This window comes from Hippocampus bargibanti, linkage group LG19 (assembly GCF_051943395.1).
Source record: "Hippocampus bargibanti isolate YZ-2025 linkage group LG19, ASM5194339v1, whole genome shotgun sequence".
NCBI lineage: Eukaryota > Metazoa > Chordata > Actinopteri > Syngnathiformes > Syngnathidae > Hippocampus > Hippocampus bargibanti.
The window spans coordinates 7,090,549-7,116,737 of record NC_142752.1 but is presented as its reverse complement, the minus strand read 5'-3'; the positions used below and the strand labels follow the sequence as shown (position 1 = coordinate 7,116,737).

Below are 26,189 nucleotides of genomic sequence, written 5' to 3'. Positions count from 1 at the left end.
CTACCATTCCAAAGTATTCTTTTGGCAACAAAGATGTTTTATTCAAAAGATGCTTGACATATACAATTATAAAATAATTTACACGGCATGCCTAACTAATCCATTCACTAAAAACGTTCAGTCACCAAATAGGCTTTTTTTTTACTTTGTCTTGTAAATTCTAACACCTATAAATACCAAGCACATACCTTTTTCAAAAGAAAAGCCAACATCCTGCAGTATCTACATCAGGTTGAAAACATTTTAAAAGTCCACGGTGGTGTTGTTAAACTCAGGCTTGCACTTAGTAAATGTGTGACACATTGATGTGAACATGTCAGAAGCCGTGAGAGCGGACTCAACAACAGATGCAACAGGTCGATGCGTGAATAAACACGCGTACACACAGGCACGTACAACTTGACAGAAAACACATAACTATACCTTACTCCTCGCTCATTCAAAACTCACTAGCTAGACTAGAAAAAAACCGCATAAAGAAAGAAAAAAAAACACTACTCCAAAAACTCCACATTGTACAGTATTTGTAGATACAATATCTTCTTTAGGAAATGACCTTATAAATAAAAAAAAATGTACAAACCAGCAACTTGAGATGCTGAACGTAAAAGCAAAGTATTAAAGTGGGCCATCAACCTTTTCTCAAAAGAAAATATTGCACAACATAAATAGATGGATCCTAAACCATGCCCTTTATGGGGGCCGTGGGAATGGGCGGGGAAATAGATTTGGGATTCCTTTCAGATTGCTGTTGTAAAATTTCATAAAAGACATTTAAAAAATAATCTTCCAAGAAACACAGTAAATACACTTTTATGCAGTTGTTATTTTACTTTAAAAATTGCCTCACTTTGCATTTGCTGTGTTATAAGAGAAAAATAATTGAATGAAAATGAAGTTGGAATATATTGAAGGAAAAAAAATGAGATTGCCATTTACTCATTCACTGCCATTCACAAATGTATTCGGGAATTGAAAATATGACGTAGAACGCCATTCCCGAACTTGTTCGGTTTTGTTTTTTCATGATTGGGTGCCAAGAAAGCGTTTTTTTTTCCTTCCCACAAGGGGGCGGCATTCCCCCCTTTTCCATCTTAGTGCTTTGTTCCAGCTTCAGCTGTTGTGAACGCACTATATAAACCAATGTCTATATTGCATATTTTGGACAGCTGCCCTCATTTCAAACTCTCATATAACTCCAGACCCATATACTATCGGAATTAACTTTTTTTTTCCTGATAAAATAAGAGGGTCAAAGGTTACTAACGCTGTACTGAATGTTCATGTAGTCCTAAAACTCAATATTCTGTGGGTCCTGGAATTCGAGTGACAATGAAAAATACCTTGGCACTGGAGTGGACACATTTTTGCATGTCTGGCAGTGACTGAGTTAAAAAGAAGTCCTAATTTGAAGAATTATATATGTTGAGGGGGGAAAAGGGTAGGAATTATGAGTCTGAATATAATTAATAAAATTAAAGTTGGGAATATTAACGTCAAAATTACAAGTTCTTCTACAAAAGAGTATTTATGAGAATAAAAATTCATGTATTAAATTTGAGCTGGTCCAATATGTCGTTAAAAAAAATTGTTTTGTTATGATGTAAAACGCAAGCGTCGCAGCATACCATATTTAGATATTTAACTCACTGGCTTCATCCTTCATTGGTGTTGACTACAGAGAGAAATAAATTCAGCAAAAAAGTTTTCCGTTTTTGCATTGAACAGTATTACAGCATCGAAACACAGTGGCAAAGTCCCCCAAGTCTCTTTCACACTCACACAAAAATCAGGTTTCATTTCAGTATGACTGACTGATATGTCTACTATGATGAGATTGTGAGAGACACGTAGAAAAATATTCCCTGCACCTCATTTAAGTGTGATGTTTTAGATTATGTAGGGGTGGGTGACGGGTGGGGGGTGAATCTCCTCATTGAACACGCACTTCACAGAAGTGACAAGTTTCCATGGCTGACGTCGACGCAAAAGTAACATCACAACTTAAGTCTCTTAAAGGACAACCGACGCCTCCGGACAAGTTGTGTCCATAATTTGTAAAATCGCTTCAAATGACTTCTACTGAGCATATTTTACAAAGATTCCACCGCATATAGCGATATTTTACTTTTTAAGACTTGCGCTGAATATTCCGGAAGTCTTGTTTTTGAGTTGGTGTGGTGATGAGTCCTAAAGTCACGTCACGGAAGGAACGCCCCTGACCGAGAAAGGACACACTGTAGCAGTCCTTTCATCACGTCAGTGCATTTTGCGGTATTTTGTTTGGTCTGAAAAATTCGTGTTGATGGCGAAATTAGAAGGAAAACACATAAATAACGCAATGGTGAAGCCTTGTGTGGTGCACCGAAAACTATTTGATATTCGCTGACAAAAATCCCCACGAGAAAAAAATCAGCCCATTTCCAAAGGAGCTTGGGCGCCATCTTATGCATTTTCTGGGACGCTACATTGCAGTCCAGATACCTCAAAATGACGCGGAATAAATTCTTTAATCTATTGCAAACATGTATGCTTTCCTCTTCAGAACTATTTGAATCATATTCATAACTGGATGAGTAACAAGAAAGCATCTTCTCCGAATCTGAAGCCATTGTTTTGTTTCTCAAGCAAGGCAAGACGTCTTGGCATGACACCACGAACAAGGGGGCGGGACCTTCTAAAACTGGCCACTTCCGTTTTCAGTAGTTTTTAGACACGTAACGTCATTTTTGTTGGTGTTTAGCATTTGACTAAAAATATCAGCCTGCGTGTTTTGGGTATTTTAGATGCTATAAAACGTTTTTCTGATGTCAGTTAGGAAACAAAAAAGTGGTGTCGGTTGTCCTTTAAATGTAAGCAGTGCATTGACAATATGGGTGATGACGCAGGCACGCACACACAGAAAACGCAAACAATGGCAACAATTTACAATGTACAGTACGCATAACTTAATTCATGTTTCTTCATTCTTAATTTGTGTATGCATTAAAAAAAGGTCAAACAATCTCAATGCCAGCAATCATACCAGTTATAAAGTGTGAACTGAAGGAATGACAGACAGCAAAAAAAAAAAAAAAAAAAAAAGCTGACCGTCCAACCAGTTTGCGTCACAAGCACCCCCCTCAAAGGAAAAGTGGAGTTATATTGTTGTATATTGTGTATAAGTGTTGTACAGCAATGGATTTGAGGTGCCAGTAGTACCTGTGTGTGCTCTGGAGAAAATCAACACGTCACCAGAGTGTGGTTTTCAAGTATTACTGCTGCTCCTTTAAAAAATAAAAAAAAATAGTATTCAAACTGCACATGGGCAGTTTCCGCTCTTGGTTGTCTAAAAGTGTCAAGTCGACTAACTAAAACAGCGTCTATTTGCATGATGGTTGCCAAAAAACGCAGCACTGCATTCGCTGGCCCGGCAACCGCAACTCAAGTGGCAGCATCGTGTATTGCAGCGGTATCAGTTAGTTCCCCTGTGTGGACCCAGGATATGTCAATGTTTGGGAGAGGGCAGGGGAAAAAATGGCGACTTCCTGAAAATCCCATGCGGCAGGGCGCGGTTTCATTTGAGGCGTTGCGTAACGTTTGCCAAAGCTACCGCAAAGGCCTGCACGGCGGAGAAAGGATACTGAAAATCCAGGATGTAGGCATTGCCGTCGATGCGGCCGAATTGCATCACCTGCAAAAGACAGCGGGGAGCAAAAACGTTTGCTAAACGTTCTCACAGTTCTACATATCCATTTTATAATAATAATAATCATCATCATCATCACCATCATAATAATACAGACGCTACCCACCTTACGAACGAGATACGTTCCGAGCGGTCGTTCTTAAGGTGAATTTGGTCGTAAGTTGCTTCAATGCTATATTTTGTATGGAATGTATGTTTAAGTCAAATACTGAATGGGCAAGTATAAAACACAGACGCTCTAACAGTCATAAATTAAAATCACAGCTTTTATAGTACAACATATATCTTTGGGTCTTCAGTAAGCCGTTATGGAAGCTGCTGGCACGTAATTACTGAATTACGTGCCAGCAGCCATTACTTTTTGTTATGCATCGCGTCCTCCTGGAGCGTCAACTGGGTAGAGGGATTTGATGGACCCGAAGTATACTTAGATTGCCGAAGTATACAATATTGATTGAAATGAACCTAAATAAATTCATTGGAGCAATATTTTTAAATTGCAAAAAAAAACCCATTATTATTATTTGACTAAAATCTATTTTTCCAATATGTAAATAATTTGAATTCAAGTCAAATACTTCATTCATAGATAAACGCAAGGGCGCGGCCCAGATGCATCCCTGATTTCCTGTGTAGCTTATTCACAATAAAGATCAAGTGTGTGTGTGTCTTTCTTACCTGCCTGCCCTCCAGTTCAATCTGAAAGTTCTTGGCAGACTCCTGCGTGACGCGCCCCCCAAAATCCAGCTGATACACCTGCGTGGCTTCATTCCACAGCGGCTGTTTGTTAGCCATGACGTACACGAATCCCTGACTTCCCAGTCCTCGGTCCTCCTTCTCATTGGCTTTGCGACATTTCATCTCTTCCAACTCGCTGGCTGCCCTGAGGTTCCTTTTTGTCTTCCAGCCTTTTTTTCCGCTCTGGCACTGGTTGAGAAGCTCGTCGCCGCTGATGAAAAGCTCCGGCTCGCTATCCGAGCTGTCCTGGAACTCGGGGGTGGCCTTGTTTAGCTTCTTAGCCTTGAGCTGCTCTTTCGGTCCTTTCACCTTCTTTTTGTCTCTCCCACCCAGTCGTGGACTTGAGATGAGGGCGTTAAAGTCCCCTAACGCCCTCCCCTCCTTTCTGGACTTGCTGGCTTCAGCCAAAGGTGGCACGTTAGCCTCCTCCATCCTGCCGTCTGCCCTCTTGCGGTTCTTTTTGCTGAACTTCTCTGAGCGAGGCGGCAAGGGGCTTTCGGCTAAGGATAGCACTTCCTGGAATCCTTCGCCGCTTTCCGCCATGGCTTCTTGCAGCCCTGCGTGGTTTTGTAATTCTGTATGTGGCGGCGGTGGGGGTGGCGGTAGAGGAGGCGGGGGCGGCGGCGGTGGAGAAAGAGCATTTTTGTCAACCGCCAGATGGGAAGCTTTGGGAGGTATAGGCACCGCGGGACTGGGGTTAGGGGGGCACGGGTTATACGTACCCCATGGTGTGTGGAGGGCGATGGGGGGGACGGGAAGTCCACTACTGGGGTACATCGGTGGTACGGGACAGCAGGCCAAGGTTGTTAAACCCGCAGGGTAGCCGGCAGATAAGACGATCGTTGTGTCCTGCTCTGTGAGCGAAACAGGGGCAACCACTTCTTTTGGGGAGGAACAGGGTCGGGGTGATGTGAGGATGGGCTGAAGTTGACCTCCTGGGTAGGCCGTGACTGGGGGGTACTGGAGGGAAATTTGGTACCCCGGGGCGGTACTACCAGGGGTGGTCGGCGACTTGGGAGACAGCACATAAGGCAGCCTGGACACATCTAGGTGCTGAGAGGGACTGAGGATAAGCGAGGGCGGCTTATGGGGTCCCGGATAGCTGGTTGGGTTGAGCGTGGCAGTCCGTTCCTGTGGAACCCACACCTCCTCGGTGGCGGCGGGGTCCCATTGATAAGGAGGTGGGCGTTTGACGAGCAAGCCCGACGTGTCATTTCCTCCTAAAGCCAAATGCCTGAGGGATTGATGGAGCGTTTCATCCTCTGTAAACGCCGAATTCACGTAATCTACGCGTTCTCTGCCCGTACCGCCTCCCGCCGTGTGTGCGGATCCCTCCAGGGAGTTGAGGAGGCCATAAGATGACTGTGAAGCGTGTGGGGTAGCGCTGTTGGAGTGGACGATAACTGTGCTGTGCGGCGCTCCGTTCCCCGGCGGAAAATCTTGTCTGATTATGGTCCCGCCCGCTATTCCGTTGGCGCTACCAGGAGTCGTGACTCCGACGCTGGACCCGCTGCTACACTGACTGCAGGTGTATAAAGCTGTTTGCGCCCTGTGCTGGTAGGAAGCTAAAAGTGAATTATTTTTCGTTTTAGGGGGCAGCGGTCTGGGCGGCTCCATTGTTTGAGACACTTTCAGGGTAGCCTCTCGGCTATTCCGCCTGAGAGTGGCGTGAATAAGGCCGCTGTCCAGCTTTTGTCCTGGATTCCTTCCAGTATTCTGGTTGGCCGTGTCCGGATATGGGGGCGGGTCGCCGCTAGGTATGGAATAGCGAGGTGCGGTAAGTCTGTTGAGGGTAGCGGAGCTGTACGGCAGCTGGATCTTTTTGCCTTCCGCCGAGGAGGATGAGGTGACCCTAAGGGTGGCAGAGCTTCCAGGCCCCTGCAGGTTATAGACATTTTGATTACAGACGAGACGCGTTCGAGGACGACAGACTTCCTCCACGTTACCGCTGCTGTCAAAAGTGGTGATTCGCTCGTAGCCAAGCGGTGTGGGGTATTGGCCTTGCGGCTGACTTTGGGGATAAAGTTGGATCTCCCCCTTTTTGGCAACGAGATCACCAGGAGGTGGCGTTCCAGAGGAGGCGTTGGCGGCCACGCTGGTGTTCGGCGTGGAAGCGGATGACGCGGCCACTGCAGCGGCCACCGTTCCGGGATAGGGAGGAGGGGGATTCATTTTACTAAGTTCCAAAGGCGCACTAAACACCACCGTGTCAGCCTCAGCCAGCAATCGTGTCGTTTTTATTTTCAAAAGGGTCTCGTGTTCACCCGTGCTTCCCTTTTCGAGAAGCAGATCGGGCGATGGGTGGGGGATCTGGATCTGCAGCGCCCCTGTTGGAAGCGCGGACGCACCCGAAGTCTGCACGGGTGTCATAGAGGCGACGGGAATTTGAATTTGCAGCTGCTGCTGTTGCATCTGAAGCATTTGTTGCTGCTGTTGGTGTTGCTGCTGTTGGTGTTGCAGCTGCTGTTGCAGGATGTGCTGCTGGAGCTGTTGCTGATGATGTTGCTGATTTTGCTGCTGCTGCATGTGTTGGAGCTGTTGTTGAATTTGCTGCTGCTGCAGCAGCATCTGTTGTTGCTGCTGTTGCTGCTGCTGAAGTTGTTGTTGATGATGCTGTAGTTGCTGATGATGTTGGAGTTGGTGCAACTGCTGCTGCTGCAGTTGTTGTGTTGGCTGATGAGAGTGAGAAGCTCCCACGGTGAGGCGACTCATGTCCAGCCCTCCAAAGATGACTTGGCCAGGACTAGAGTACCTGGTGGGTATTGTGTACTGGGCTCCAAGAACGGCCTCTTGGCTTTGGTCAGAACCGGCGGCGACGGCAGCGGCTCCTGAGGAGTTGGCTGTGGGGTTGGTTAGAACATCCAGCTGAACGTTTTGATTGGCTAGCAGGGATTGGACAAGGCCGATACTCTGGGCGGGGGACATGGCCTGGGCGGGACTGTGGATGGGGGCGATGGGGATGTTGACGGTGCAGGGCGGGTTGTCATCCGCGCCACCGGCAGGGCCCGAGACCGGGAGGTCGTCTTCGTCTTCGCTGAAGACGTTCGGACTGAAGACGGGCAGGTTGATATACTCCATGGAGATCTTGCGTACTTCCGGCAGGTAGATTGTCATCTGCCTGGGTTGCAGGTGGAGGAGGCTGGTTTTGTAGATGACTGACGGAGAGACAAATCGGAACGACAAGACGAACTAAATCAATGTAAACAAATTATTCAAGTTGCAGTGTAAGCTTTTTAAACTCATTCACTGCCAGAAATGTGCAAAAATGTGTCCACTGCAGCGGCAGGGTTTTTGTCGTTGTCACTCAAATTCCAGGACCCACAGAATATTGAGTTTTAGGACTACATGAACATTCAATGCAGCGTGAGAAACCTTAGACTCTCTTCTTACATCAGGAAAAGAGTTAATTCCAAAATTATATGGGTGTGGAGTTATATGATCTTGAAATGAGGACGGCTGTCCAAAATACAATGGAATACGTACATACATATTGGATAAAATAGCGCTTGCACAACAGCGGAAGCTGGAACAAAGCGCTAACATGGAAAAAAGGGAAATGCTGCCCCTTGTGGAATGGAAAAAAAAAACATTACCAGAGGCCAGAGCCAGCGCTTTATCGGCATCCAAGCAAGAAAATGGAATTAGATTACATTAGCCTTTATTTGTGTCTCCTATGATTATTTGTACTAGTGCACTAGTACAGCGTGTTCTACATACTTAGCCAATAAAGATGATTCTGATTCTGATTACCTGCGCCAAGGTTGGTTGGCAAAAATGCAGCAAGTCCAACAATCTTGAATTTCGTTCCCCATATATTTGATGTCACCTGAGCAAGGTAGCTTTGCTGAAAATTTTGCACAAAAGCACATTGGTCAGAAACGACTCATGAAACAATTAAAATGGATTGTGGAAGTCAAAGGTGGCGAGTACCTGAGTGATGTCATCCAAAGGAAATTCTCTCCGTGTTAAACTGGGTGACCCAATGGAGGGTTTGCGTATGGGTAGACGTGGTGACCGAGAAACCTCCTGAGCGGCGCGAGACAGTTTGGGCGATTTCCTTGGATCGATGTTGATTCTGTTGGTAAAGGGACAAACTAAGTCTCTACAAAGAAGGTAGCAAACAGGAAGGGGGAAAAAGATGACATAAGCATGCAGTGTAGAACAATGCATTAGAACCAATTACGCTAAGGGAAATGGGTTTAGGGAATATAAACATTCAAATAAAAGCAAATTATGGGGTGAGATTTGTCACCTGGGAAGCTTGGGGGACTTACTCCCCCGGGATATTTTGGGAGACTTCTTGCCGACCCAGTCATCGCTGAGTTCGATATCACTCGAGTCCGAGCAGTTACAGCTGTCAATCATTGCTGATATCAGGCTATTGCCATATATCTCATCTGAAAAGAGAGAAGGAATTGAAATAGTTCACAAAAACACACACACAAAAAAGTTAGATCTCTTGTTGTGGGGTTTTTAAGTCATTCACTGCCAGAAATGTGCAAAAATGTGCACACTCCAATGCCAGGGTTTTTGTCATTGTCACTCAAATTTCAGGACCCACAGAATATTGAGTTTTAGGACTATATAAACATTCAGTACAGTGTTAGAAAGAAAGAGTTAATTCCTACATTATATGGGTCCGGAGTTATATGAGGTTGAAATGAGGGTGGCTGTCCAAAATACAATGTAATAATTATATATTGGTTGACAGTATATGGTGCGTGAACAACAGCTGAAGCTGGAACAAAGCGCTAACATAGAAAAAAGAGCAATGCTGCCCCCTTGTGGAAATGCAAAAAAACATTGTCAGAGGCCATGGCCAGCACTTTATCGGCATTCAAGCATGAAAAAAACAAAACCCGAACAAATTCGGGAATGGCGCTCTAACTCATATTTTCAATTCCTGAATAAATTTGTGAATGGCAGTGAATAAGTTAAGAGGTTCATGTCATTGTGGTTTGTTGTTGACTAGCAGAAAAACACAAGCTAGAACGCTTTACCTGTTTTTCCATCCATCTTGGGATCCATAATGACAAACTCTGGCCGCAATTTACTGATGCGTCGACCTTTGAGGATGGGCACCAGACCGCCCAAGTACTCCAAATACAAAGTGTAGCAGGGACCGCCCACCTCTGGGTTGTCTTCTGTACGCTTCATAGTACAATGCAGACGCTCATTGCCAACTGTTGGGTAGCTCACAAAGTCACGCATGTTGTTGGGGTCCGGAATGGGCTGCTGGGGGACAAAAGGGAGTAGAAATTAAGTTTTTGTTGTCATTGTGATTATTTGTCAGCGTCTGAACATTGTCGTACCCTGACGGTGGGATTAAAAGCGGACGTGACATAGGAGCAGAGGCGAGACGGCATGGTGAGCTTGGCCACGTCCTTTTCCTCCTTTACGGCCGTGGCGATGACCTGCTGGCAGAGGAGCTGCAGGGTGGACACGCGGTGCTCCACGCGCACCACGTAGAGCGCCGGGCCGCACGCCAGGAAGAGACGGGTGTCTCGGTGGCCCCAGCAGAGTGTGGTGATGGGGCGCTGCCAGGGAAACAGACGAGTAGGACTGTGTAAGCTCAGTGAGTGGAAAACTTACTTTATTTTATTTTATTTTTTTGCAGCGCATAATAAATAAATGCTATGCTTGATGAAAATCAGTATATTCAATTTGCGCATTGGAATCTGAGAAGGTGCTTGAATTTTACAATGTTGCAATTCCAGAAAGACGATGTGTCCACTGATACAAGTTCATGAAATAAAATGACACAAGAGTCTAGTACTCATTTTATGTCATTCTGACTTGATCTTGGTTTCACTCACTGGTCCTTTCCAACTATCTTTGTCATTTTATTCCCTGTATCTGATAGCTGTCCATGTTAAGTGTTTTGTTATACCTTCAGCTGTTGTAAAATACAATACAATACAGATTGATTTATATAGCGTTTTAACGACCAAAAAGCACTATATTGGATTGGATTGGATTTGCCTTTATTAGTCTCACAGTGGAGAAATTTACATTTCACAGCAGCAAAGTGATGAAAGGAATGAAAGTAGAAAAAAGAAATACATGAGCTGCTGGAAAGGCAATATAAGTCAATGTGTAGTATTTTTTTCATTAGGCATTGAAACACATTCCATGCACGTGGGTTATATCGCCCTGTTTTTGGAGTCCATCACAGCGACATTTGGATGAGAGGTGATGCACACCATAGGATTGGTCACCAGCCAATTGCAATGTACATTTAAAACCTCAAAACTGTGAGGAACAGGTCCTTCATACCGCCCATGCCCGAAAAAAGTGAAAAATATTAACCTGCGCTGGTGTTTCCAGTGTGTAAATGTGTTCCCCCCGGACGTTATAAAACTTGGCAATGGCATTCCTGGCAGGAGGAGGACAAGAGGGGTCGTGGGAGAGAGGCGTCTTCTCCATGCCGGCCACTGACAGAAGGTCACCCTGCGAGCACCATTGGGCAATCACGTCTGTGGAAAAGGATAGAAAGAGTGATGAGATGTTCATGGGGCAAAAAAAAGTTAGGGGGGTGAGTTGATTTACCTTTCAGCCCGGTGCGAATAAGGGTAGGTGAGAGGTCATCATAGTTGTTCATCAGGCTAATGTCTCCCGAGGTGAAGCTGACTGTCAGCAAAGGTTTGTGTCTGTGCACTGTAATGACAGCGAAACCAATTTACCATATTTTCCAGTGTATAAGGCGGACCCAAAAGCCTTGATTTTCTTCAAAAGATAACCCGGCACCTAATACGCAGGTGCGCCTGATATGTGAAGTAATATTGATCCAAAACAGGTCTTGCAGCTACTGTCAGCAGCCACCAACTCCATTTCCCCCTGTAGAAGTAGTACGTAAACTCAGCCTCTACTGTAGCGTCTTATAATGTGGTGTGCCTTATATTTCGAAAGCTTTTATTTTGTTTATATATTACATTTGGAAAACCTTTTTTCATTCATTGAAGGTGCGCCTTATATATGGAAAAAGTTTGAAAATACATTATCCATTGGGGGTGCGCTTTATCATACCTGTAAAGCTTGGCTAATAGCTGCCCTTATAAATGATTACAAGTGTCGTATAAGTTATAGTATGCCCTACATTACAATATTTGAAATGATAAAGAAATGCTAACAAGCGGAAATGCAGACAATTTACTGCATGCTCACGTTATGCTTTTATCAATCCTACCGTAAGCAGCGATAAAAAAAATCTATATTCGATTGAGGATTATTTTTGCTCGTTGGCCGTGACAATAGTCACGATCAGTGTTGTAAAATCGGCTCCCAATATTTTTCCCGTATAAAGGTTATAGTACGCTGTACATTATTTGAAATGATTAAATAAAGTATAAAATACGGGGAAAACATATAAATTGACAGGTATGGCTGTGCTATGCTCCGGTGCGCCGTATACACCGGAAAATACAGTATGTGCAGTTCAGATAATAGTTTGCTGTCAGTACATTATTGTCCAGATTAAACAAATACCTGTAACTGGTGCGGTCCGAGAATTGCCTTTAAATGAAGCCAATTGTAAAAACTGGCAGTGCAATAGAAATGTGCTGCATTAGACAGAATTGCACACAAACACAGATAGTTATCAGGGGCTGACAAGAGACGGGGGACGGAAATGAGAAGCTCACAGATGGCAACGCATCTGCTTTCCCCCAGCCGGCAAATAAAACAGCTGGACGACGGGCATGCGATTGTCGAGCAGGCGAACCTTGCAGTGGGGGGTAGTCATCCGAATCCGTGTCGCTCTCACTGCTGTCCTCCACCAGGAAGTTGGGGTAGTTCCACGACATACCGACGATGCCGTCCGACTCATGTAGCAAAATGTGGGCCAGCATTCGACCGTGGCAGTCCATCACGATCACCTGTCCGTCGGCTGTGCCAAATAAAACCTGCACGGGCACAGGAAAATATTTTATTTTATGGTTTATAAGGCGCACCGGAGTATTAGGCGCACCCCCAATGAATGGTGTATTTTCAAACATACACCACGTATAAGGTGCACCGGTCGATAAGGCTCAAATTCAATGAATGAAAAAAGTTTTCCAAATATAATATATAAACATTATACACAGTACAGTAGAGGCTGGGGTTACACACTCCTTGTATAAGAGGGAAATGGGCTCAGTGGGTGCGGAGAGTCATTGCGAGAGACATGTTGCAGCCCAATATCACTTCACATATTGGGCGCACCTGCATATAAGGCGCAGGGTCATCTTTTGAATGAAATAAGTCTTTTGGGTGCACCTTATACACCGGAAAATAGAGTACAATATGGATCGAGAGGCAAATTGCATGAATAAAGATGCATGAGGACCTGCTGGTCATCTGGTGTCCAAATACCGCAGGTGATCTGACTCTCCAGATTGATCTCGGACGACCAGTGTCTCTGCCCGCTGACAGACCCCACCAGCACAAAGCCATCGCGGTAGGAGATGAGCGCCTGGGTGCCGTCGTGCGACCACGTGAAGTCACTCACCTGCAGTTGAACAAATCCTCAGTGTACAATACATAACATACGAGGTTTCCATATTCATCATTTTCACTTTGGCGAAGTCAAACCTGAGCTCCACGGTCATTGACCAGCTCCACGGACCAGCGGCCCTCATACTGGATCCAGACAAAGATGCCACCATCGGTATCGCAGGTCGCCAGTTTCTGGAATGGCTCATTCCACCGCACCAGGACCACCTTGAAAAAAGAAGCGTGTATATAATCACAAATGGAGCTAAGTTTAGCAGTGAACCAGATGGAGTCGTTCGTATACAACATATCATTAAGTGGTTTAACTTCTTTTTGAAAACTCCGCTGAGGCGCTGTAATTATCAGATGTATTACACATGATCGAAGCGGAACATTTGCTGATGAAAATAGAAGTCGTTTGATGTCAACTACGTCGATTGGAGAGTACCCGTATTCCAGCTACAGACATTTTCGCGAGTACAGAGCAGCAAGGACCATTTTGTGTCACCTGAAAAAAAAAAACATCACTACCCCCTCAAGCTCTTTTCTTTATTTTTTGCATATGTGTGTGTCTCTCTCAGTATCTACTTGTTCTTCTGTGGCGTGACTCAGCCTATTCCCATGGGAATTATCCTGAGCAGGAAGCTGCACAGCTCTCACTCAGCGAAGCACGTGGGCAGTACATGCTCCAGGGCACAACATGAGGCACGTTTTAGCCAGGCTTATACTTTCAGAGTGTGAATCTGAAAACGGCTAACCTTTTTGATAAGCTCAATGGGGCCTTGATCCCCGCCCTGCTCCGACCCTAACACCATGTCACGACAGACAAACACACCCTGATCTATTTCTGGATCAGATAAAAACAAAATTCACAAGAAAAAAAAATCCCATTAGCGCTGAGCTATTTTTAGAACAAAACTCCAGCTTACTAACATTGTTCTTGGCGATGATGTGGCGGCCCACATATTGGCAGCCCCTTTCGAAACTGCCATGAGGTGTAAACATGACCTCATTAGCTGCCATTCAATTTATTCGGGAATTGAACATATGACGTAAAGCGCCATTCCCGAATTTGTTCGGGTTTTTTTCTTGTTTGGGTGCCGATAAAGTGCTGGCCATGGCCTCTGGCAATTTTTCCTTGCCACAAGGGGGCAGCATTTCCTTTTTTCCATGTTATTACTTTATTCCGGCATCACCCGTTGTTAAAACGCTGTATAAACCAATATGTATGAATTGCACTGTATTTTGGACACCCACATTAATTTCAAGCTCATATACTGTAACTCGAGACCCATATAACTTCAGAATTAATTATTTTTTCCGATGAAAGAAGAAAGTCTTAGGTTTGTTACGCTGCATTGAATGTTTATGTAGTCCTAAAACTCAACACTTTGTGGGTCCTGGAATTTGAGTGACAATAACAAAAAACCTGGCATTGGAGTGGACACATTTTTGCACATCTGGAAGTGAATAAGTTAATACGCCTCGTGATTGACTGCCAACACGTTCAAAAAATAAACAGTGGACAAACACTAATTGAAGGCAACTATACTTTCAGACAATTGAAAACATATATATAATTCTAGTTGTTTCCCAATACATAATGCAGTGTTTTTGAATCATAATAATTTTGCAAACCATATTTTCCGGAGTATAAGGTGCACCAAAAAGCCTTAATTATATTCAAAAGATGACCCTAGACTTATACGCAGGTGCGCCTTATAGTATATGAAGTAATACTGAGACACAACAGGTCTCGCAACTATTCTCAGCAGCCACCAACTTCCTTTCCCGCTACCATAGAAATAGTGCGTAACTCCAGCTTCGACGGTAGCGCCCTATAATGTGTTGTGCCTTATATTTGGAAAACATTTTTCATTCGTTGAAGGTGCGCCTTATACTCCAGTGCGCCTTATATATGCAAAAAGTTTGAAAATACATCATTCATTGTGGGTGTGCCTTATACTCCGGTGCACCTTATACACCGGAAAATACAGTAATTCTGCTGCCAAACAAATGCCATGAACACGCTTTGACGCAGGTTTGTGATGCACTGACGTCAACCCCACCACATGGGTATTGTTTAATGAGGATAAAGATTGGAACTGACTCATAGGATGCTCCAGAGGATTACGTTCGATTGCTGCAAAGGGATGACAGGTCACTAAAAGTACAATCACGTTTGAATCGTCAACAATTGTTTTATCAGTGATGTAATTTTTCCATATGCTTTTTTTAATGCGGCAACAATATCAGGCTTCTTTTAAACCCCAACTAAGGGGTAAATCAAAACGAGGAAGGGGCAGTGGGGGGTGCACCATGAGCACACATGTCATGTCCTGCACCACGATCTGCGTCGGGGTGAGAATAATCTGCGCATGTGAGTGTAAATTTAGCAGGGTGCGGAGATTAGCGCGAGCTCGTCAGGCATCCCGCGGGGGAAAACAGCTGAGCACATCGCCGTGATGCGGCGAGCAAGGAGAGATCAGACGTCACATGGGGACAGACGTGATCAGGAGAAGACACTGCAGGACACCGAAGGGATGGCGGCGATCACAGCGAGAAAATCTCGTTAATAAAAGAGTCGCAATTATCCTTGCCGTCATGATTGGAAAGGTGAGAATTAACAATGTGTAAAATTCGATGCCAAGGTTATCAGCGTTTTACAGAGACTGGCGATGTTATATAAAATGCAACACAGTAGATCTTCCCATGATAAATATTTCACCACATTTTATTTGGCCCTACGGTGGTGGTTCAACTATATACAGATAACATCCGACTTATGACCAACTCGACTTACGACCACCCGTACTTACGATCATCGACTTACGACCACCCGTAATTACGATCATGTCCTCCAGACCCTATTTTTTAAAATGTTAATTATACGCCTGGCACCGCAAGGCGCAATTTAGGCCAGGCAGCCAGCATCTCACTCTCGCACAGCAATCGACCGTGTGATGGCACCAGAGGGGGGATGTTTGCGTGTCATTTAGCCTCCGAGTCTCTATTCAACATTTTCAATGGATTTAGACTTACGACCATTTCTACTTACGACCGTTTGGTCGGAACGCAACTCGCTCGTAAGTCAGATGTTACCTGTATTTAGTCTTAGTGAATCAAAATTTCAGAAGACAAGGTCTCTGATTCCTCAAATGATTGGTTTGCTGTTTATCTATTAATAAATACTGTACTATACACTTTGGATAGTTATCTTTCATGTATGTGGTGCCTCTTGTCAAAGCGTCTCAGAATGGGCCGCTAATCTGACCCCAGCGAGTTAAAAAAAAAAGAGGTTAAATTAAATCAAGGGTAAGCTTTGGTGGTTACGGTGCACTCAGCAAACCTGTATTTAGTCTTAGTGAATCAAAATTTCAGAAGACAAGGTCTCTGATTCCTCAAATGATTGGTTTGCTGTTTATCTATTAATAAATACTGTACTATACACTTTGGATAGTTATCTTTCATGTATGTGGTGCCTCTTGTCAAAGCGTCTCAGAATGGGTCGCTAATCTGACCCCAGCGAGTTAAAAAAAAAAGAGGCTAAATCAAATCAAGGGTAAGCTTTGGTGGTTACGGTGCACTCAGCAAAAGTGAAAGGACATTACCAAGGTGCAGCATCACAAAGGCAAGAGCAGACATGTCCATAGCAACACCGAATGCTGGCATGAAGATCTTTGTTTTTGCCAAAATACATTTTGGGGAGAGAAACTCCACATTCTTTCAAAAAAAAAATCAATATCAAGATCATTTTGCCACTGTTTTTTCCAACAAGCAAGTGCTGGCTTGGATAAGAGGGGATTTATTTAGAATAAAATCCGATTGTGAGCTGATTGGAAATCTTCACTCATGATTGGAAAGGGAAGACCAGCTGGCTCAGGAGCAAACGGTAGGGATGGTCTGAGAACGCTGATTAGGATGAGATATTAAATCACATGCTTAACTCAATAGAAGAGAACTGCTGTGCTGTTAGACAAAAAAGAGAGTAAGGTTGCAGTGATACACGATGTTAAGACAAAGGGCAACGGGTGCAGGTTTCATGGTACACTAAACAGGGCACAATTCTACTCATCATTACCATGTTTTGGGAGTTTCGTGTCAAAGTGGGAACACTCAATTTTCTGTTGTACTACGTCGTATCCAGATCATATCGCTGAGCAATGAAAATAAGCCATGAATGTTACCGTGCAAGCACAAAATGTGAACAAGGTTCCCAGTTTTAGGATAGAACTCTTTTGTTCCTATTACAGGGACAAGGATGGTTGCCGTGGAAATATACGGGGGACTTAAGTAGTCTTGAACTCAATCAATGTAAACAATTCAATTATTCAAATTGCTGTGTAAGCTTTTTTAAAGGACTCTGACATAACACATCAAATCTAAACGTGACCCTTATGCTCAAAAGTGTGTCCAAACTAGCATGTGGTCAGTCACACAAACACGTCGATCAGATTACCTCAAAACAAGACACGACAAGAGCGCAGAAAAAAAAACCGACTGGACCCTCCGCACCCCGCCCACCACCATTTCCAGCAACCCCCCTCAGCTACGATCCATGCGCACCAAATCCAGCAGATTTAAACAGCTTCTTTCCTCGAGCCATTGATACTTTACACATTGCACATTGTCTCAGAGCTGTTCCTGAGAGGTACCACTTTCATTAAGGAATTTGATTAGATTAGATTTTATTAGTGTCCTCCAAGCTTATTTATCATGTCTTTTTTATCATGATAATAGTGCACCGCGTTCTACCGGAGACAAATTCCTTGTGTGTTCTACATACTTGGCCAATAAAGATAACTCTGATTCGGATTGAACTGGCCAATTGCTTGTGGGCTATAAAAGTGATGCTGAATTTATCGTGATCTTGCATTCAAATCCAACAGCCGAGCCGGTTATGCAACGTGTGCCCTCCGTGGCTGGATTAGCAACTTCCTGTTAAACGTGTCGCATGGGTCAAATGGTCAGACAGGTTCGAGAGCACGTGAAGTGCACGGGAGAAGTACTTGGCGGAATGCAACGAAAGGACTTGCGCGCGTAATCTATGTTGATCTATTTTGAATCATATCCCAGAGGAGATTATTCTGCAGCGTTCAAAGTAAAAAGCATTCTAAAAATATTCCCTATTTATGTTTTTCAAGCGAGGTACAATCGACAAGATCTGGTTGAAATCTTGGTGATGCTGCCGTTCAACAGCTTCTCCATTTAATTCACTCGGGATAAGATCAGGTACAGTGATACCTCGTCTTGCGAACTTAATTGCTTCCCAGAAAGTATGTGTAAGGCGAAACGTTCGTCCGCCAATTATTCATTACGAATAAGAAACCATTAAAAATGAGAATAATCTGTTGCCTGGTCCCCATAAAAAAGAATGTTCTATTAAATAAGCTTTAAAACTACACAAAATATACCCATTTTACTTAAAATAAATGTGCTATTGTATTGTAATTAACGAAATAAACTGCACAGTATAATAAAGTCGTTTTCTCAGCGATAACACCCTCATTCACACGGTCCCCTGCTTGCTGCTTTTCGTTAATCCAAATCAACAGACGTATTTCAACCTCTTCTATTGCCTGAGACCGTTGCTTACACAACACAGAAACACCCCTAGCCACACGTAGCAATGGTCGACTTAGCATACTGCTACTGGGACGCGAAATCACACAAGCGCACACCTTGTTCGTGTTTTTCGATGATCATCTTCTGCTCGACCGTCATTTTCTTTTGTCTTCTTCGTCGTGGGGTCTTTTTCGGTCCCATAATTAAAAAAGTACTCCACTCAATAGCAAACCATGTCTGCACTTAACGGGGATGTGGAAAACTAGTCCGCCAGCCACCGTGGCACTGTTCGACCGTGTGGTTTGGTATTCATCCGCCGAAATCTAGTCCGCCAGCCACCGTGGCGCTGTGTGGTTTGGTTTGTCCGCCGAAAACTAGTTTGTATGCTAAGATTATATTCTCACGAATTTAATGTTCGTAAGGTGAAAAGTTCGTGAGCTAAAGCGTTCGTAAGGCGATGTATCACTGTACTTGTATCTTACCTCACTGTTGTGCCCTCTGAGGTTGAAGTTGACCCTCTGTGGAGTTGGCCGGTCCCGCCTGCAGTGACTGGATGTAAACGTGACGCCGACGACACCTCGGCCGTTCCCGGTGGCAAGCCAGCCCTCCTCATAGTAGCGCTTTCGGCACACTGGCTTCTCCTTCTCGCTCTTGGGAACGCGACCTTTCCAGGACAGGCAGAGGATGTTGGAGTCGCTGCAGAGGACGGGGCCGTGTTCCACCGACGCAAACATTTCTGCGTCATATGAGGAAGAAGCTACCCGAGGGGGCTTGTGAAATTATTCCTTCAGGAGTCCTGTGCTGAGGTTACAGGTTCAATGATGAGTGGGAGACAGCAATAGTGCATAGAATCTGTGAGTTCCTGGACATCGGTGAAAGAAAATAAATAAATAAACCTCTGCAAGGGTCCGGATAGTGTCAGAAAAGGAAAATCCGTGTTGGGAAGGCACTTGTCATGACTGAACATCCAGGAAGAAACACATGTAAACAACGACAAACAAGTCCGCTCAGCATGTCCTTCGGCTCGTTCTCGATCGCGGCGCTGCTTGAGTGTCGCCACCACCGCGCTGAGTCCTCATCATCCGATCCTGGCAGCAAGTGTGAAAGGAGTTGGAGTAGGAGGAGCAGGGACTCCTCTCCATCAGCTGGAGCTTCGCAGGAGCATTGCCCCTCCCAGTAATGTCATAATGCCAGCAAATCTTGGGCATCCCACTGAGGCAGGCCAAAGGAAAAACACACATCACAGTTTCACTTAGCAAAGCTCATAAATAAACACTAGCGTTTGGTACATAAACACAAGATGTCAAATACAGTAAAGTCTCGTTATATCGATATCGGTTATATCGATAGTACCGCTTATTACGATACTATTTTCATTTCCCTTGCACATTTCTAGTCTTTTTATGTATAATTAGTACCGTTTAGTACGATACCCGGTTATTACGATAATCAGGTTATTACGGTGCTCCTTTTCATCCCCCGCCGGCCATTTTTGTTGTTTATATCGATATATCCGTCGCGCCATTGGTCAACTTGGTCACGTGTCTTGTTACGTGAGCCGCCATCGGTCGCGCCATTGGTCGACTTGGTCACATGAGCCGCCATCGGTCGCGCTATTGGTCTACTTGGCCGTGTGACTTTGTCACGTGACACGCCATCGGTCGCGCCATTGGTCAACTTGGTCACGTGTCTTGGTTACGTGTCACGCCATCAGCCGCGCCATTGGTCGACTTGGTCAGGTGACTTGGTTACGTGCCCAGCACCCGTGTAGCAGAGCCATTTTCATTTTCAGACGCTAGCTCGTGTGCAGCAGACGAGATTGAAGTGTTTGTGTTAAAAGGTAAAAATGGGAAGCAGAAGAAGATTGATGACTTTTTTAAATTGTATACATAATACAGTAAGATGTAAGCGCTGCAGTTTCCCTGTTGTGTTATGTACATGCCCACTGTACTGTATATGAATGCAATCGTTTTTGCAACAATGTTTCTTGTTTTGTCTGCTGAAGCACGATGATTTTGAAAATTATTAATATTCCATACTGTGTATTAAAGGACAGCCGATGTCACTTTTTATTCAAATGCAAATAAAAATGACTTCACGCCAAGACGTCTTGCATTGCTTGTGAATCCAAACAATGGCTTCAGATTCGGATAATATGCTTTCTTGTTACACATCTAGTTATGAATATGTTTCAAATACACCGTAGTTCTGAAGATTAAAGCATACATGTTTACAATCATTAAAGAATTATATGTGCCATTTTGAGGCAACATTGGGGGAACATCTCTCACCCAAAAAAAAAAGGGAGCTAATGGCCAGCTCCGTTTCTTATATGGCGCTTGGCTGCCCTCTTTTGGCGGCTTTTGTTTAATGCAGTTCGGCGCAGGATCGGATATATCGATAGTCCCTGTTATATCGATATTTTTTCGGACTCCCTTGAATATCGATATAACGAGACTTTACTGTATTTATATTGTACCCCTTATTCTTACTTCAGAATTATCGCAGAGGTGCAATTTGGAGTTGTCAAAACAGCACAGAATCCTGATTTTGGACACTCCATACAAATACAGTAAAGTCTCGTTATATCGATATTGGATATATCGATAGTCCCGGTTATATCGATATTTTTTCGGACTCCCTTGAATATCGATATAACGAGACTTTACTGTATATTCGGGATGCGCTGAAACTGTAATGGGCAGCATCTTCACAGCCTTGCGTTATTCAGCAGAAAGGTCGGTGCTGTTGGACAGTCTGCGGCTGGATGGATGCATGGCTTGAGGAGCCCGCAATAAGAAGAAAGGAGCATCAGCGCAGAGCACCGATGTGGAACTGTCGCGGCTTGGAATTGAAGCGGATTGATGTGGAACAGGAGATGTGAGACAATCTCTGTTCGTCAATGGATGCTACAGCTGCGCTTTTGCTTTCAACATTTAGCTTGCAATCGACGTGCACATTCCACCATGATGTCCCTGATCCACTGGTGAAAAGACGCTTTGATCCTCTCCTCTTTCATCTAGAACTGCTACATGCTTAAGAATGTCTATGACTATGACTTTGTGTTGTCATTATGTCTTTGTGTTTAAGTGTAATATTCTCATCAGAACATGTTAACTCAAGTAAGTAGTAAGAAAAGGTGCTTATAGATACAATGTAAATACAAAAAAAATATATGTTGAATTTACATGCACAACATGGCACGGGTCAGCAAGGTACAATCTTTGCCTCAATTTAAACAATGGAAAAAATGTAAACAAAGAACACCCTGAACATTACGAGATGAATAGATTACTGAATAACAGCTCAGCTCCACCGGGGTACCTCAGCAAATAAATATTAATGTGCTCGCCTAAATTACCCTCTCAATATTCCCTTGCTACTTATGGCACGTTCTAGATACATGACTATTCTTTGCAGCTGATGGATTTATAACGACTACATAAATAATTGAACAAGAATGTATTACCATTTTAGCTTCTGCTTCAATTAGCACATGATGATGGATAGCCAGCCCATTCGCGTCCAAACACACGAAGTAAACAAAGCGTGAATACGAATAGTGTGGTAAAATATATACTGACGTTCCAAAAAAACTTAACAGTTTCTATTCTATAACAGCCCTATCATCATGATCATCAAATAGTATCAACGTGTGGAACGATACGACATTCGCGTTCAAATGGTGCTCGGTTAAGGTAACTCCCTTGTGAACTGTGAGCATCAAAACATCGCCATCAAACAAAACCCCACATCCATGTTTTTCCCTTCTGCTTTTCATGTCCTTATATTCTATTGGGCCAACAGATGCACGCATTTTTTACATTGTTATTATAATTAAGAGAGAGAGACAGAGAAAGAAAGAGAAAGAGAAAGAGAAAAAGAAAAAGAAAGAAACAGACACAGAGAGACGGCCTACAAACGCTAATTTTGGCAGCTCTAGAACTAGCCAAGGCAGGAACCTGGGGCTGTCCATCCTGCTTCTCGAACCGCTCGCTATCCAGTTACTGCTAGCATGACCAGTCGGCTCCCCATTTCGCGTTTTTAACCCTGGCCATGTAGCAACTTCAACATAATGTACCCATGAGTATAATGTCATACATTGTGATGAATATTTTTGAGTATCAAATGCAGAGTGCAGGGAGCCCGGCAATGATGTGTGAAGCTTACCTTGGGTGTTGTCGCTGTTCCCTGCTCGGTGTGTGTGTGAGCCGAACCGGAGATCTGCTGGAACTGGCAACAGGGCCCCGACGGGGAGGGGGGGGGTCACGTGATGGTCACATGACGCTTCACGTTCAAACATCATTTGAATCATTGACGTCAAAGCACGAAAATGAAGCACGTTCATCATGTCAGCCACGTGGCCATGCTAATACATTTGGAATTCAAAATAGGAATGAGTTTGTTTTATAGTTCTCGTGGAAAAAAATCCCCCAGGTACCCCCGTAAAATGGTAATTCCTTCAGTTTTTATGTACTTTCCTGGCCACGTGGGGGCAGTAGTACGAGCCGTATAACTTCCGGTTTTGAGTCGCAGGTTGGAAATATGGCAGCTTGCATGGCTCTTCGAAGACAAATTTGTTCTTTGACAAGGATATTCAACAGAATCTCACATTCGGTAATGCGTGTATGGTTATTTTAAATACATTTGTTGTTCTACATACACGTGTATACCCATAACATTGCATGGAAGGAATCTACCGTGTTGGTGTTCTCTTTGTAACCGAGCGTTTGCTAATTTTTGCACGTTTTATAGGGACTACAAGTTTTGACCCATTGTGCAGGAAACAAGAAATTGCTTACCATTCAGTATGTAACATTGTTCTACTGTACATGAGTAAATCGTCAAATGTCACTTGTTCAACGAATATTCAATATATTCAGGCTTCTAACTACGCCAACTATTTAGATTGACATGCAGAACAATTAATCTATTTTTTTTTGCATTCAAATCTCTACAGGTGTCCCCTCTATCTCAGCCCATCCTTCCACATACCCATGGGGTTTTCAACAGCCGCGTCGTCAGTGAGTTGTCACAATCACACCACCATTAAAACATCACTTTACCCAAGAAGCAATTCTCACATTTCCCTTTCAGATCACTGTGACAGAAGAACCCGACACACTTTTTCAGAAAGTGACTGTGATGGTAAAAGGCCACGACAGAGCCGTTTTGGACAGTTATGAGTATTTCGCCACCATGGCGGCCAAAGAGCTTGGCATCAATATTGGAAAAATGTGAGTCTTGGCAATATGTGGCAATTTCACTTGATTCTATTTGAAAGGGACTGGCAGACACATTTCATGTCTTCTTCTATTGATATTCCACAAAGTTGCAGCAACCTGGCAAACCAATCAATAAAAAATAAAGATACACATTTTAAAGAAGTCTGGGTGGACTGTTAGGGCTATGATGTGGCGATTGTTCAGGGTCTCTGGTCTTCATCTCCTCCTGCTCTTCTGCTGCAGCTTTGAACCCCCCAAAGACATGGAGAGGTTAACACTGCTTAAGTCGGTCCACATCTTCAAAAAACACAGGGTTCAATATGAGATGAGGACACACTACAGGTGTATTGAGGTACGATTTTTTTAAAAATACAATACATTCAGATTGAATGGCGGATAACTACACATTATAAGGAAGCTATTAAAAAATAGTGGTCATAACAAAGAATTTGTTTTTGCAGTTGTCTCATTTAACAGGCTCCACAGCTCGTGTATATTTGGAATACATTCAGAGGAACCTTCCAGAAAGTGTAGCTATGCAGGTGACCAAGGTGAGTCGAGCTCTTGCTGTTTGTTTGAACCACAGGGGTGTTCACAAGTATCATAATGTGACTGTTTATTTAATTAGGTTGCAATCGAGAAAATTCCAGAACACATCCAGGAGCCCATGTGTAGGGACAAGCCCACGGAGGAAGTGGAGAAGCCAAGTCAATAAAATGTCAATCACAGGGCACATACTGCATAGAAGACCAAGCTTTCCAAGCAAGGCCAATGGTCGAACCACTATGTCACCATGCCAATGGACAATATTATCAATAACTGTCATTTTTGTGTCTTGTTTTTGTATCAAAAAAAGTAAATGGTTTCAGCGAAATGTGATTGGAGATTGTTCTGGGTATTCTGAGTATGATTGGATTGCAATTCAATTATAATCCTCAATGTGAGATCTGATGTTCACCAATTTAACCTGTGAATTTGGAGTACAGCGATATTGTCGACAAAGAAAATAGAATGTGTCTTTTTTTTTAGTAGGACAAAGGCACTGATCGCTACAAACGGGCATATTTGCAGCTACTTCTTTCCAAAATTGTTCACATGAATGAGATATGATATGATAAACGCCTACAAAATGTCACCAAATGATGTCTGCAATGCTAGTGTTAACAATCGTATCACCATATACAAAACAATAAGTCACCTCGAAAAAATATATATTTACATCCAGGAAAGAGCAAAGCCACGTAATGATTCAAACACACTTATTAACATGTAAAGTAGTTATTTAACAAAAGTAAAAATATAAAAAGATGTCCAAATACGAGCTGGGTCTCGTAACACATGCGTGCGTAAAATGGTGACTTTTACGCACGGTTCAGAATGTCAGAGAGCTTGTTAATATACTCGATGGTGTACTTGAGGGTTTGTATTTTGGTCAGAGGCTGGCCCCTCGTGGTGTAGTCGGGCGGCAGGTAATCCCGGAGCTGGTGCAAAGCTTCGGCGAGACTCCTCATCCTCATCTTCTCCCTCTCGCTCGCCTTCACGCGCCTCTTGGTGGACATCTTGGCCTTGCCTTGCGTCCTGGGCGCCTTGGGGCAGCGACCCCGCCCCGGAGAGCCATAGGCGCGTTGACCTCCGGAGTAAAACATCTCCGGCGAGGAGCACACGCAATCCACGGAAGAAGAAGAATGAGACTCCGGAGAGGAGTCGGAGGAGTGGAGTTGTTCCCCGACCTTCCAGTCGTTTAGGATTTCGGATGTTTCACCATCGAGGTCCATGTTGAGAAAAATCAGCATCCAGAGATGATGACAGCAGACGAGTTTCTCGGAGGAGATGACGTTTTTATACGCGGGGAGCATCTCCGGTGCTTTATGAGTTCACAGCTGAGGCGGCGGAGAAAGGAGGAGGGACTAGTTCAAAGCGAAGCACAAGTGGCAAAATGCGACCTTCGAGGAGGACGTCGTTCGTTCTCACCGAGGTGCGAATAAGGCTAAATGGGCGGATAATGCGACAGAAAGACAAATAATTAGATTCCCTTTTGTGGGAGATGAGCCTTTAAAGTCTGTGAGGTGACAATTATCAGTTTGATGTGATGCGCCTAATGAAGGGGCAGGCCCCCCACAGTACGCCACAACAGTTGCAGGCCAAACTTTAAAAATGGTGTGTTAGCTCGAATTAAAGGACTATAAAATGGGGGAAACTGCACCGTAGTTTCTTGTTTTTTATTACCGAGCACAATACAACTATAATTGGAAAAAATGTAGGGGGAAAAAAAACAACTGGAAGCATAATAAGCGCAACTATGCAACACAAACACAATAAAATAAACTCCAAAACTGAGCATGTCTATTCATGAGTTAAATGTGCAAAAGTGAATAACTGCAAAGCCATAATGCATTATGGCTTGAACTCAATTCTATTTTACATTTATTTCCATTTCTATAGAACCGCCCAACTCACGGCTTGGAATTGAAGCAGATTTACATGGAGCAGGAGATGTGAGA

The 26,189-nt window shown here is 43.8% G+C and overlaps 3 protein-coding genes across 5 annotated transcripts; 1 reads left to right on the top strand and 2 right to left on the bottom strand.

Moving 5' to 3' along the window:
* Window positions 1-1,895: 1,895 nt before the first annotated feature.
* tulp4a (TUB like protein 4a) lies at window positions 1,896-22,792 on the bottom strand. 3 transcript variants are annotated; one of them, XM_089021995.1, is made up of 14 exons: window positions 22,634-22,792; window positions 18,946-19,675; window positions 12,998-13,126; window positions 12,753-12,914; window positions 12,147-12,327; window positions 10,976-11,083; window positions 10,736-10,902; window positions 9,739-9,963; window positions 9,427-9,661; window positions 8,679-8,823; window positions 8,357-8,528; window positions 8,177-8,270; window positions 4,367-7,581; window positions 1,896-3,673 (listed from the first exon to the last, which is right to left on the bottom strand). In XM_089021995.1, the coding sequence occupies exons 2-14, from the start codon at window positions 19,195-19,197 to the stop codon at window positions 3,557-3,559; spliced, it is 5,202 nt and encodes a 1,733-aa protein (XP_088878121.1). In that variant the 5' UTR covers window positions 19,198-19,675; window positions 22,634-22,792; the 3' UTR covers window positions 1,896-3,556. The 3 variants fall into 3 exon arrangements, with proteins under 3 accessions (XP_088878121.1, XP_088878125.1, XP_088878124.1); XM_089021999.1 differs by having other exon boundaries at window positions 8,357-8,501; XM_089021998.1 differs by having other exon boundaries at window positions 9,427-9,658.
* A 179-nt stretch (window positions 22,793-22,971) lies between these two features.
* On the top strand, window positions 22,972-24,832 carry mrps10 (mitochondrial ribosomal protein S10). The gene is made up of 7 exons (XM_089022000.1): window positions 22,972-23,080; window positions 23,219-23,271; window positions 23,424-23,487; window positions 23,561-23,700; window positions 23,932-24,040; window positions 24,150-24,239; window positions 24,317-24,832. Exons 1-7 carry the CDS (start codon window positions 23,009-23,011, stop codon window positions 24,401-24,403), a joined length of 615 nt encoding a protein of 204 aa, XP_088878126.1. The 5' UTR covers window positions 22,972-23,008; the 3' UTR covers window positions 24,404-24,832.
* Window positions 24,833-24,942: 110 nt separating this feature from the next.
* On the bottom strand, window positions 24,943-25,788 carry msgn1 (mesogenin 1). The gene has a single exon (XM_089022001.1). It carries the CDS (start codon window positions 25,542-25,544, stop codon window positions 25,050-25,052), a length of 495 nt encoding a protein of 164 aa, XP_088878127.1. The 5' UTR covers window positions 25,545-25,788; the 3' UTR covers window positions 24,943-25,049.
* Between the last annotated feature and the right edge of the window lie 401 nt (window positions 25,789-26,189).